At 35.4% G+C, this 15,030-nt stretch overlaps 1 protein-coding gene across 22 annotated transcripts in view; it reads right to left on the reverse strand.

The window, feature by feature from the left end:
• RIMS2 (regulating synaptic membrane exocytosis 2) overlaps nucleotides 1–15,030 on the reverse strand; it is a 637,809-nt gene that overhangs the window by 423,456 nt on the left and 199,323 nt on the right. For all 22 annotated transcript variants that reach the window (XM_045561860.1, XM_045561877.1, XM_045561882.1 and 19 more), the window contains one exon: nucleotides 11,543–11,853. In XM_045561860.1, the coding sequence (XP_045417816.1) occupies nucleotides 11,543–11,853 (311 nt within the window). The remainder of the gene's footprint in view (nucleotides 1–11,542; nucleotides 11,854–15,030) is intronic.

A 15,030-nucleotide genomic window follows, 5' to 3' on the forward strand; every position in this document is an offset into this window, starting at 1 on the left:
CTTATCATCTTTAAGTTTTCTTAAAACAACTCTGCTAAATGTGTTGCTTCTTCACCATATATTTTTTTCTTTTTGCATGCATATGTTCAGTGACTGTGAGCCCCCTAGTGGATGGCAGATGTCAACAAAAATTTTGCACAACTTACATATTCATCAGTAAAAATACATTTGCATTTTTAGCACCTTGCTGATAAATATTTATTGCAAAATAAAAAAATTACCAAATAATAAAACACATAAACAACTATAAATTTACACTATACGATATATGACCAAAAGCACTGTAGAAAAATTATCTGGACTATTTTCTATAAATTCTACAACAGGATTGTTTAGCCTCTATTTCCTGCACATATGTCACATATACCCCATGTATAATCACGAAAGTCACCCACCAATCTTGTGTCCTGCATCTCAAATGCTAAAAAACGAGTCATGACTAAACTGGCCAATACACCACATGAAGTGGGACAGCAGTGTTAAACACTCCTATTAATACCAGAGACTGTTCTATCTCACTTTGTTTTATCAGTGGGCATCTTGTATCTTATCCTTAAAACAGAAATGTTAGCTATCCTGTGTTTGAAAAGTTGGAAAAAAGATGGATTATTGCTGGTTGTATTTCAGTCGAGAATTCTTCACTCCACATGCACTCCACATGGTTAGAAATCATAGCAGGAGCTGCATTTAAGTACAAAGTGGAGACCTGCTAAACACACTCACCTTATTCTAATGCAACTCTTAATAAAATATTTCATGTAAAAATCCAGAACAAATGCCAATCTATGCAGAATGGCAGGGCAGCAGATACAAACTGGGACTGTTTCAAGCAAACTGGCACATATTAAAACTCTATTTATAGGTTGCTTAAATGAAGGAAACTTGAGAATGGTTCAAGTTTTATTCAGATGAAAATGGAAATATTCTTTTTTTCACCTAAATATTGACATTAAACATATTTACGTTACTTATTCCAAGAGAACAGACTGACTTCTATAGAGTCAAACTAATTATCATAACATATTAAACATCCTTTTTAAAAGAGACACTGTCTTTCAGAGCTCATATCATACTCTTACAAATAAGGAAGTCTCTTAAGCATTGGGTATATGGGAACAGGTTATTATATATCTTCAAGTCTATATATGGATGATCGATGGATCGATCATTCTGTCAATAAAAGATAAATATACTGCAGAAACGACATCAGTCATGTTAAAGACATTAGTATTAAATATTACAGCTTTCACTCATTCATCATGTCTACCAAGCGTTTATTGAATGTGTATAATTCACTGAAAGTGGCACCAAATACATAACCATTTTTGTTGCCTTTTTGTTTCATCTGATATTCTAAAAATTATAAAAAGAAATATCTGGAAATAAAGGTTATGAGGCCATTTGCTTCCAAGTTATTAAGATTCTTTTTTCTCCTAAGGCAACCATCAGAGTTTCATCTTTTCTAGTTCCTTAGCTCTTTATACTTTAATCTTTCTTAACTATACTTTAATTCCCTTTAAAACATTATTTCCATTTACATCTTTTTATCTTATTTCACTCATGTTCACGCTATTTTTTCTCACTACGTATCTCAGATAACCACTTAGAATAAGATTCATGAGAATTATGTCACAGTTTCATAGGACAGCTCATGGAAATATGAAGCATAAACCACACTAAGTAAATTCTAAATACAAATAGTTTAGTTCTAGCTACACTACCGGCATTCCATAAATATAGGCATCTCTGAAAAGAGCCATGGTTAAAATGCTGATTATGAAGAAAATGTCATTATTTCTGATCCAATTTCACAATAAGTCTTAAACATTTAGTACCAATAAAATTTCAATAAAACCAGAAATTCTAAAATGTAGCAAAAAATTATGTATATAATTCCCTCTTAATTTTTTTTACTGAAATTTAATTTACATGCAGTAAAAAGTACACAGATCTTAAGTGTTAACACTGCAGTAGCTATTGACAAATACATGAACTAGAATCCATACCCCTATGAAGATACAGAACATTCCTGTCACCCCAAAAGTTCCCTCAAGAGAAGCATCATTATGATTTCTTCTTTATAGATTTGTTGTGTCTCTTCTTGACCTTCATATAAATGTACTCTTTTGTGTCTCCTTTCTTCCACTGAGCACAATGATAATTTTTAGATTTATCCATGTTTCTGTGCATGTAAATAGTTCTCTCATTTTACTGATGAATAATACATTTATTTGAATGCACCATTCTCTTGTTGATGGACATATGGGAAGCTTCCATTTCAGTGGTCTTATATATAAATCTGCTATAAACATTAATATACAAGATTTTACAGTCATATGATTTCATTTCTATTAAGTAAATTCCTAGGAGTAGAACTGGTTAGGTCACAGGGTTAAGTGTATATTAATTTTATAAGAATCTGTCAAACACTTCTCTAACATGCTTATCCCATTTTACATGTTTTATACCCTGACTAGCAAGTTATTAGAAGTCAAATTCCTCTGAATCCTCATAAACAATGAAGTGCTGTCATGTTTGTTGTTGTTTCAAATCATAGCCTTCCTACTGGGTGCATCAAAGTATCTCACTGTGGTCTCGATTTGTACTTCTTAAATAACTAAATACATAGGACACTTCTCCTTGTGTTTATTAGCCATTCATATATTTTTCTGTGAACAGTCTATTCCAATTTTTTGCACATTTTAGAGTTATTTTAAATTATTGTATTTTAAGAGTCCTTTGTATTCCTTTTTAAGCGCATTTTAAGCAATAAGCAAATATTTTTTTCTTAAAATTTTTTGAAATATAACTTGGTTATACAGTTTCTTAACAGTGTCTTTTGATGAACAAAGGTTTTATTTTGATGAAATCTATTATAATTAGTTGGGTTTTTTTTCTTTAAAGAAGATTAGTGTCTTCTTTACCTTGTCTAAAAAATCATTGCTTACCCTAAAGTCTGAAAGATGTTCTCCTCTAGCTCCTCCTAGAAGCTTTATAGTTTTTGCCTAAACCAAGGTTAAAGATCAAACATTTTTTTTTTTTTTTTTTGAGACAGAGTCTCACTCCACTACCCTGAGTAGAATGCCATGGTGTCAGCCTAGCTCACAGCAACCTCAAACTCCTGGGCTCAAGTGATCCTCCTGACTCAGCCTCCTGAGTAGCTGGGACTACAGGTGCACACCAGGATGCCCAGCTAATTTTTTTTCTATTTTTAGTAGAGACGGGGTCTCACTCTTGCTCAGGCTGGTCTCAAACTCCTGAGCTCAAGGGATCCTCCCGCCTCGGCCTCCCAGAGTGAGAGGATTACAGGCACGAGCCACCGCACCCAGCCTCTCCTATATTTTCTTCAAAAAGTTTTATACTTTTAGGTTTTATATTTAGGTCTATGATCCATTTTCAGTTAATATTTTATATGGTAAAAAAGTAAGCTTCAAACTTTTTTTTTCATAGTAACATTAAATTGTTCTAGTACCATTCATTGAGAACATTATCCTTTCTGTGTTGAATTGCCTTTGCACCTTTGTCAAAAATTAGTTGTCAATATACGAATGGGTCTATATATAGACTCTCCATTCTGTTGCACTAATCTATTTGTCTGTCTTTATGCCAATATCATATTGTTTTGATTACTGTAGACTGATAAAAGTATTCAAATCAGGTAGCTCTAACTTTGTTCTTTCTACATGCTGTTTTGGTTATTTCAAACATTTCTATTTGAATTTTAAAACCTGTACATATAGATCAAATTAGGAAGAAATGACATGTTAACAAAATTGAGTCCTGTAATCCATGAACACAGTTTATCTTTCCATTTATTCAAACTTTCATTTATTTCTTACACCAGTGTTCCACTCTTTTCAGTATACAGACCCTGTGCATATTATGTTAGATTTATACCTAAGTACTTCATTTTTTGGTGCTAGTGTAAATGTATTTTATATTTTTAATGTTCTTAAAAATGTTTTTGTTAATTTCCATTTCCAAGTTGTTCCTTACTAGTATTTATAAATACAAATGATTATCAGATATTGACCTTATATCCTATAACCTTGCTAAACTCACTTATTCTGATAACAATTTTATAGATTCTTTTCATTTTTATATAAACAATCATGTTCTCTGTGAATATGGTATTATTTCTTTCTTTTCTATCTGGATGCCTTTTATTTTATGTTATTTATTTATGCCTTATTTCATAGGGGTAAATCCAGGCACTATTGTTACATTGGTATTAGAAGCAAAAGTATTAAGTACATATTTTAATTATTACTTTTATGTTAAAATAATCAAATGTCACAAAGAGACTTGGAAAGTCCTAAGTATCAGGCAATAAGGAAATGATGGTCCTTATCAAACTGCTAAATATTTATCATACTTAACCTGCCTTGCAACTTTACAGTTTAGATCTAAGATAATCACTTTATATTTCGATAACTCTCAGTACTTTCAGTGTCATAATTTAAACAGTAAAATATAAAAACAAATACTATATTGAAATTCAATAAATATCTGTTGAATAAATGATTTATAACAATTATTACAATGCAAATGAAGATAATCCTGCATTAATTTAACACAATACTACTAAATATAAGAGAGAAGAAAATAGTGGAGGAAAATACCTTTAAGTGTATTCCATAGCAGAGGACCTTAAAATACAACATAACAAAGAATTTTAAAACTAGGAGTCTTTGCAAGATCTTGTAGCCTACCTTTCCTAAGTCAAAAATGAGAAAACTGGGGGACAGAGAAAAGATATACATCTACAAATGATAACAGTATGGAGAAGAGATAAGAACAGGGACTAGGTCTTCTGACTTCCAGTTCTTTCTTTCTCTTCCAGCATACAAATTAGCCATGATATTTCTTATTAACTTCTTCAAATGTTCTGTGAAGTACTAAATAAATAAACAGTAAAATTTTGCATAAAAAACTTTCCTAAATTTTATTAATTTTCAATTATATTATGAAGCATCCAGTGTTAAATAATTTCAGATGTAAGAAACATCAACTAAATGTTTTTCAACATTTAAACATCTTACTTTAGTTTTTCATTAATTTTATTTTCTCTATCAAAAAAATATGGTTTTAAAAGTGTATTTCACAAGTTATTTTGAAATAAAAAGCATATTTGAAACTCGATATTTTGCATCTAAGTTGATAAAAGATTTGCAATTTTTATAAATTAATTAATTAAGTAAACATTCACTTACTCTAAGCTAAGGTCTAGGGCCAATTTGATATTCATTCATTCAACAAGGGCCTGTCTGTAAAGCACTGTGCTAAGACCTGTGAGAGAAGTAACAAGTCATATAACAGGTCAAAACTACTATAGCATGTAGTTATAGATTAAAGCTCCTTGAAAGAAACATGTAACATACTTTTTTCTATTTATCAAATATAGATCTAGATCCACAGAGATTTAAATTTAATTGAACTGAAGATTCTCTTCTTGAGGACTTTGATTTCTGAATGGTATTGAAGATACAAATTATAATACTTTAAACTGAACTTAAATTCCTTATCATTACCTCCACTTCACCATTCAATTCAAATACTGCTAGAAGACCCATTCTGATATGAAAGAAGAGAGAGAGAGACGAGAAAAAGAAGACTCGAAGCTGAGAGAAAAGGTAGGAGAGAGGAGAACAAGAAAACAGGCTTAACTGAAATAATTTAAATGGTGACAAAAGACACAGAAAGGAGAAAATTCTGTAACACAAAGAGAACTAATACTCTATAGGGCAGAGATTGGCAAACTTTTTCTCTAAAAGGTCAGAGAGTGAATATTTTGGGCTTTGAGGCCCATATGATCTCTTATAACAACTTACCTATGGAACTGCAGCCAAAAGCAACCACAGACAATAAGTAAATAAATAGATATGGCTGTGTTCCAGTAAAACTTTATTTACAAAAAAAAAAGTGGGGGTGGCCAAGCCAAATTTGGCTCATGGGCATAGTTTGCTGACCCCTTGCTGTTGGGAAAAGAGTTATTGGCTATAGGCACATGACTAATAAATTACTGTAGAATCTGTATTTAAAATTAAAACAAATGCTCTTTTTTGCTTATGAAAAGGAGAATTAAATTATTCTTGAAGAGAAAGTATTTCTCAAATGAAAGTTTATACAAATTATAACCAACTTTATTTTCTAGGCATAACTATCAAATCTGATATTAAACTCTAACTTCTCTGACTAAAAGTAATTTTTATAAGCAAAAGGAGCTGTTGGTTTGACTTTTCTGAGGTTCAGAAAGGAAGAATATAATTACAGGATACTTCAAGTTATTAAATATGCATTTATAAGTAATAGCAGCCAGGCAAAAGAAAAAAAAATTTTATTTTTATAGATTTAAGGGGATACAAGTGCAGTTTTCTTACATGGATATAGTGTACAGTGGTGAAGTCTGGACTTTTAGTGTAGTGTACATTGTACTCATTAGGTAATTTTTCTTTCCTCACACCCCTCCCACTCTCCCACTTCCTCACCCTTCTGAGTCTCCAGTGTCTATTATTCTATTCTCTATGTCCATGTGTACGCATTATTTAGCTCCCTCTTTTAAGTGAGAAATGTGGTATTTGACTTTCTTTTTCAATTAGTAAGTTATTTCACTTAAGATAATGGCCTCCAGTTCCATCCATGTTGCTACAAATGACATGATTCCATCTGATTTTATGGCTGAGTAGCATTCCATGGGGGGGTGTGTGTGTATGTGTGTGTGTATGTTGCATTTTCTTTATCCAATCACCCAATGATGTACACTTGGTTGATTCCATATCTTTGCTACTGTGAATACAGTACTGCAATAAACATACAAGCACAGGTATCTTTTTGATATAATGATTTCTTTTCCTTTGGGTAGATACCCAGATTGCTGGATCAAATGGTAATTCCTGCTACAATGTTCTTGCCATAATGTTAATTGTTACCTAGTTGCTTTGTAGCCTCATTTGTGTAATTGTTTTGTAAGACTTGCAAGTTTCAATGTATTTCCCTAGAGTTCTGTTAGCCTCTTGCATCTGTATGTCTAAGTTTCTAGCAAGACTAGGGAGGTTTTCCTCAGTATTTCCTCAAATAGGTTTTCCAAACTTTTTGTGTTTTCTTCTCCCTTGGGAATACCTATGATTTGTAGGTTTTAACATTTTAAGTAAACCCATACTTCTTGAAGGCTTTGCTCATTTTTTAAATTTCTTTTTCTTTATTTTTGTCCGACTAGATTAATTTGAAAGACTTGTCTTCAAATTCTGAGATTCTTTCTTCTGCTTGGTCTAGACTATTGGTAAGGCTTTCAACTGTATATTGTAATTTTTTCAATGAATTTTTCATTTCCAGTTTATTTAAAATATCTATATCTTTTTGGTAAATTTTTCTTTCATATCCTGAATTGATTTTCTGATTTGTTGTATTGGTTTTCAAATTTCTCTTGGGCCTCTTTAAAATCATTATTTTAAATTTTGTATCTGACATTTTAAAAGTTTCAATTTAGTTACTACCCTTTTTTTTTTTTTTTTTTTTTAGGGACAGGATCTCACTCTGTTGGCCAGGTTAGAGTGCAGTGGCACGATCACAGCTCACTGCAACCTCAAATGCCTGGGCTCCAGTGATCATCCTGCCTCAGCTTCCCAAGTAGCTGGGACTACAGGCACATGCCAACATACCCAGTTAAATTTTTTTAAATATATTTTGTAAAGACAGGGTATCACTATGTTGCCCAGGCTGTTCTAGAACTCTTGGCTTCACATGGTCCTTCTGCCTCAGCCTCTCAAAGTGCTGGGATTATAGGTGTAAGCCACCACACATGGCCTGGTTAAGATCCATTGACAAAGAGTTAGTATGATCCATTGGGGTGTCATCACACTGTTTTTTCATACTTCCAGAATTGTTATGCTGGTTCCTTCTCATCTGGAGAAATTAAATCTGCTTATTTTTGAATTTACTTTCATTTGGACAGGATTTTTTTTTCCCTTGAGGATGTGACTATATTGTATGTTATATAGGGTTGTTTGACTTTGCTTCGGGTGCTTTCAGTGACAAAGACTCTGTATGAATTCCTTGGTTACAGATAGCCTTAGTGTGGTGATTTTCTCAAATGCTGATTGTAGTAGCAGTGTCCTGGTCATATGAGTATGCTCACAGCCTCTTGAGGGGCAAGTAAAGGTCTCAAGTAGTTTATCTTGCTCCTAAGCCCTGTGTACTTGTGTCATTTTGTATTGGGTTGTGCAGTTCAACCTCCAGGCCAAGCAGCTATGGCAGTAATAGTTGGGTTTGTGCTTGATCTTTGTTTACCAGAAGTTCTCAATTGTTTCAGGCAATGGGCTGGTCTGTACAATGCACAGTGAGCTCCTTGCTCATCCAGGGGTTAGGTTACGGGCAGAAGCTGGGCGGACCTGGACCAGGCAAGCCTATCTTGGGGTCCTCCAGTGGCATGAGCAAGCTCCAGCCCCTGACACAGGTGGTGGGAGATCTCCTGGTGAAATGCACCAAGGTCTCAGCATGGCAGGGAGGGAACTGCCACAGCACCATAGCCAGCAGGCAGGAACTCAATTCATTTCCCTGTCGCACCTGTCACAACCCCATCCCAGCACTCAGGATGCTCAGTTCAATCAGACACTGCTGTCTATCTCTACGCTGCAATGTCATAAAAGTCATAAAAGATGCCCTCCCTGTGGCTCACTGCCGAAATGGCTATGGTGCAAAGCCTTCTCCCTCGGCCAAAACTACAAAGCTCTCCTGCTCGCTGCTGCAGGAACACTGCCACTCAGTGCAGAGGTGGGATGGGGGCCCTGCCTTTCCACAAGCCCGGGCCAGGTGACCACACTGCCAGCGGGGATGTAATCACCCCTATGGGGCCCAGAAAGGCTGTCCAGTGTGCTTGTGCCAACTCTCCCGTGGGATCAGCCACAGATGTGTCTGCACCAGAAGGAAGTACCCTGGTCCACATCTGGGCTTAAGCACTGAGGCCACTTGGCTGCTGAGATGGAATTATACTCTTCCCTTGCAGAGCCAAGCACAGCATTTGTGTCTCTGATGGAAGCGGCACTGCCATTCCCAGCCCACAAGATGGGAGTTCTCCACTCAGGAAAGCACACACTCTGGTTTCCTTAGTTCCAGGGGGTGTTTCCTTGGTTTGCTGCACTCTCCCTTCCCTTAGGAGAAGTACTCCCTGAGGGCTAGACCACAGGCAACCCTGCAGCTCCCTTGAGTCCGTCCAGCCCTGTGCAGATGCCACTCTCCGTGCAGGCACTGGAGAATATCAGCAGGGACACCTGTGATGTAGACCCACAAGGGCTGAGACTCCCTGGGCAGGACACAATCCCCTGATGGCTGCATCCCAAGTACGGCACCCTGCTCCCGATGCTCAAATCCAGGGGGCGTTAGAGCCACCCGGCCTAAGTTTGCAGTCTGGTACAATGTCCTCAAGATGTCCCCAAATTGCTGCCCACACCCCAAATTGCTGCCCACACCAGTTTGGTTTTTTGAGGGCAGAGGAGCTCTCCAACAGTTTGGATACCAGCAGTCCACCATGGGTGAAAGGAGAGTCAAAACAATCCCACAAAATACCAAGTCCCCAGGGTTCCCACCTGATCTCTGCCAGCCTCTGGCTTCCTTCTTTTTCTGTGCCCCAGTTTCTTCCCATGAATTCTCTGCTATGCTCTAGCACTCTCCTTGTGACATTCTATTCAAGTTATGATTATTCACTTGTAACTTTAGTTCTTCCTTAGGAGAACTGGCGTCTGATGTCTCTAGTCAGACATTTTCTACTGAATTTATTTTTAATATGCACAACCTCCTAAAGAAATGCATTCCACAAATTAATATTCTATTATGTGACCTAACATTTTAGTATTTCCTTTTCTTCTTCCTAAACCTGACTCTCTAAGCTCCAAAAAAGCCATGTCTTACAGGTACCTAGTTTTAAAGAATGGGTCTATGTTCCCATTATCCATTTATTCATTCATTTTTTTAAAATTCTATCTCCATTGGTTATTACCTTTCCTTTTTTTTTTTCATATACTTTGACCATTATAGTTGTCATTTTAGGGACTTCCAGTAGCCGATACTGCCAGCATCCATCCTATCCACATTGTTGAATCGTTCACCATTTCCTATATACTAGTCTTCTTACTATGCTTTTGTGACAGACACTCAGTGTCTGAGTACTTTCTCTGGCATGGGAACATGTGTGGCCGGTGAGTCCCAGAGAATTAACAACCCCTGTACCAATATCAAAGGAGAGTTGATGGATAAATACTCTAGCTTCCTTGCCCTTTATGTGGGTTAACTCTGAGATCATTCTAACTTGTCTCCCAGAAGCCCCCATAAGATTAAAACAATTGCCAAAAGAGGTAACCAGTTCTTGAATGTACCCAGTATTGTGTTTTCTATTAGCTGAATTGTTTTAACCTTCCCCTATAGGTGGTACCTGGGATTGCCTTCAAGATAAAACTGCACTCAAATCTTTTTCAGCTTAAGATGGATCTCAATTTAAGATAGACCTCTAACCTTAAAATCTTGAGTTCCTGATATATTATCCTGAGATGTGTAAACAGTATTCCAGCCATGAAACCGCCACTGTTTTCCCCAAAGATAGGATTAAATGTTCTCTTTTACTACTTTGCAAAAGAACTGGTGCAGTCATCATTTTATTATTCTCTCAAGACATAGCAACACATTAAGGTAATGACTTTAGGGACTATCTAAAGTAACTCCCAATTGTCTTTCTTGTTATAACTGATAACACTATGCTGTAAGTACAACTTATATTTGTTTTTACAGAAATGCATGACTTTTGTACCTATTCACATAGAAATGCACCTGCCACTTCTGAGCAATAGAAATGGTATAAATCAGATTTTTAAAAGATATTGTATTCAAACAGAGGAATAGGTATTTTCCCATGAAAATCTTTCCTTTCCCCCACTTCCAAAGGAAGAAATTAAGAACTCTATATACTATTTTTAAGAGTCTTACCCTTTAAACATACACAAACTCATAGAACTGAGCCAAAATAGTTGCAACAGTGTTAGCCCATGGATAGATCCATCTCATGAAACTCTTCACTATAAACCTGATGTTTCATATGCATTTACTTGCTTCAAAATCCACATCACTCTTCAGCCCAGGGTAGAACCTTTGGAGGTATCATTAACCTCCCCCATTCTCTTAATTCACACTTCCAGTTAGTCCCATCAATCCAAGCTGCATAGAGTGTCTTAAAACCAACTCTTCTTCATTCCCAGTGCTTCTATTCCAGTTTGTCTTTCCTATGACAATAACCTCCTAAGTTCCTTGTTTTATTTCTCTTGTTTATTCTGGGAAATCTATCTGATAACCTAACATTCCCACATCAAACTTAAGATAGTTCAAACCTATAACAGCTCTAAGTCCTGAACATCACATATGGCATTTACAAAAAACATATGAAAATTTACATTACATTTAGGCTGCTCACTGTTGCCTAAACATTTCATGTATTTTTATTTCAGTTTGGAATGAAGATTAAAAAGAATACATTTACCTAAAGAGTAAACAAAATGTTTACCTGTCTGAAGCTATGTCACTGGCAATTTGGTGCTTCACGCCTGACCCATTTTTAATAGAATTCTGTCTTGTGAGCCCATGAGATCGACTTTTCTCCACTGCAGGTACAGATAAGTCACCTGAGGGTCCTTGGAACTGGGCCTGCTCATGTAGTTTTGCTTTCTTCTCCTGAGGAGCCTCCTCATTTCTCAGACCTCGAAGAACCTTTTGATCAGGTTGCTGTGGTGTATTAGATCCACTATTATAAAACCATGCTCCTGATTTAGTGAGGATTTCTTGTTGTTTTCGGCACAAATTACATACCCACATAACCTGTACATGAAGACATAGGGAAAAGAAATTAGTGTTCCCAAAAGTTAAAAACAAACAAAAAGAGAGACAAAAATTCAAGCCAACAAAAAAGTACATGGTTATCCTTCTGAAGTAATCCAAATTATCTACTGCCATAAATTAAATAATTTATCCTTTCCTTTAATTTTGTCAGAATAATTCTAATGAAATAGACAACATTTACTGACAGTAGAAACACCAAACTAGAGTGACAAATTACTGATTGCTCAGTTGTATTCTTTATTTTTTATTTAAATTAGAGGCATGGTGTAATATACAGAAAATGGATTTTGAAGCTGGACAGTTGGCTTTAAATACCAACTGCAAGATTAGAAACTTTGCACTCTTCAATGAGGTACTGAACCTTCACAGCTATAAAACTTAGTTTCCTTAATGATAAAATAGGGAAATAATGGCCGAGTGCAATGGCTCATGCCTGTAATCCTAGCACTCTGGGAGGCCGAGGCAGGAGGATTGCTTGAGGCCAGGAGTTCAAGATCAGCCTGAGCAAGACTGAGACCCCCATCTCTACTAAAAATAGAAAAGTTAGCCAGGTGTGATGAGCGACTGCCTGTAATCCCAGCTACTCCGGAGGCTGAGGCAGGAGGATCACTTGAGCTCATGAATTTGGGATTGCAGTGAGCTACAATGGTGCCACTGCCCTCTAGAGCGACAGAGCAAGACCTTGTCCCAAAACAAAAGAGGGGGGGAAGAAATAAAGATGATGATACCTATTTTCCTGTATTGAGGACTGAAGATCAGAAATAATTTATATAAAATGTCTAGTGCATTACCTGGTATATATTAGACTTCTAGCAAATTAGCTGTTAATATTCGGTTAATCTTATATTACATGCTTAAAGGGGTTTTTATTTCTTTTAAGTAGCTCCTAAGGGCTACTTAACATTGTTGATCCTCAATAAAAACCTATTAATTGTTCATAATTTGTAGTAAGACACTTGATTTTTTTTATTGTGGTACAAAACATATAACACAAAATTTACCATCTTAACCATTTTTAAGTACACACTTCAGTAGTGTTAAGGATATTCACATTGTTGTGAAACATCTCCAAAACATTTCTTGCAAAACAGAAACTCTGTACACCCATTAAACGCATCACCCCTTTTCCCTTCCCGCAGCCCCTGTTAATGGCCATTCTACTTTTGATTTTTTAATAGATATGTTTTTAAGACTCCAGAAATCTAAGTATATTATAATTAATGTCTTTGTGACCAGAACACCCTTCATCCTCTTCTGAAAAACCCTTTTTAATTAATCAGGAAAAAAATCATATTATCATGAAATAAAATGTGAGTTCATATTTCAAGAGAGTGCTGAAATTTTATGTCAAGCAATGAATCTTACAAAGCCCTCCAGATTGATAAACAGTTTCTCACATTTAAATAAATTATAACACTATAGATAATCACAGTAAAAGAAAGGTTCAACAATGTGTTTTCAACTGACACAAGGATATTTTTGTAAAATACCATTTAAATTTTTTCTTTAACTCTCCATCATTCTAGTTCATATTGTTTGTACAGGTCTTATCACACAACATTTTACTTGATGACTTTTTAATTATTTTGTCCTCTCATTGAATTGTATATACATTTCTGTTTTCCTCAACTAAATTTGAAACTCACTGGAGGCATGGACTATACGTTATACTAGCACAATAAGACTTTATAGATCATAGAGATCTCCTAAATGTTTGCTAAATTGAATTTGTTTGAAGTTCTTCTGGGAAAAATATGATAAGATATTTGATACTATCACACCAATATTTGTTTCATCAATTTACAAAAGAATTGGTCATCAATAACATCAATGTAGTGCCTATTTTTATAAGTAAATAAGAAAGTATTTTTGACATGAAAATACCAGTACCTCACTTAAATCTAGTAAAAATAAATACTTCATAGTTCAAAATTTCTTTTTCTATGATTGGTTGGAATAGATATAAAATATAAACATATCTAACCCAACAGTAGTCTCAAAAATCAAATGTCAACCAAAATCTTCAGCCTTTTGATGCCATCTTGTGACAAATGTAGGTATTGCAGATCTCCTTTAAAAGTGAAAGGCACACACTATAATAGAACCACAAATACATGAAGTTTGAATTTCAATTTTTCTGTTTTAAAGAAATTACTATCCATGCTTCAGTGATACTCTATGTTATATGCTTCTAAGATATGAATCTATCTAGAATAAGTCACAGAGTGTTGAAAAATGTCATCCTATTGAGCCTGGTCATTAACAATGAAATAGAAATGAGTTTGTGAGACATAATTATCTAATCATTATCATCTCAGAAACAATCTTTTGCTGCTTCGTTATTTGTCACGAGCTAATCAGGTTACTTAACCTCTTTTAGAGAGCAGAGATTCTCAAAGAACTCTGAGTCAGTAGCATCAATTTCACTTGGGAACTCATTAAAAGTGCAAATTCCCAGGTGCCACCTTAGACCTACTGAATCAGAAACTTTGGGACAGGGCCCAGCAATTGTGATTGATTGATTGATTGATTGATTGGGGGGGTAAATACTCCAGGTAATTCTGATGTTTGCTCAAGTTTGAGAACCACTAGCCTAGGACAGAGATTCCCAATTCAGTATGTTAAATGGGTTACAAGTGTGCTCCTAAGGGTAGCTAGGGAAGGACAAAGGAATCCAACAGCAAGCAGCCTTGTCAGTTTACTTTTACGTGAACTATTGATTGTACAAACAGTATCATTTCTGTGTAGCCCAAAATGAGAAAAAGGCTTGGAAGCACTATGGGCTTTGTTTTCCTCATGTGTTCTCCTCTGTTTTCCTCATAGGTCCTGGACTAGCCACACTGGTTGCTCTTTTTCTGACTAGATTATTTGTTGCCTCCTAAACTGCTAGCTCCTACCATCTTCATATTCATATTCTAAACCCAAGTTACCTTTCTGTTCATTTTTTACTATCTCTTCCCACTCTTGGATTAATAATTTATTAATCTTTAAATCTCAGGAATCCTAAATCCATTCATATCAAGTACAGTCACGTACTTCATAATGATGATTTGGTCAGCAACAGACCATATATACAACAGTGGTCCCATTAAGATTATAATACCTTTGTTTACTATACCTTTTCTATGGTTAGGTATATTTAGATACACAAATACT

This window comes from Lemur catta, chromosome 9 (assembly GCF_020740605.2).
Source record: "Lemur catta isolate mLemCat1 chromosome 9, mLemCat1.pri, whole genome shotgun sequence".
NCBI classification, from domain to species: Eukaryota; Metazoa; Chordata; class Mammalia; order Primates; family Lemuridae; genus Lemur; species Lemur catta.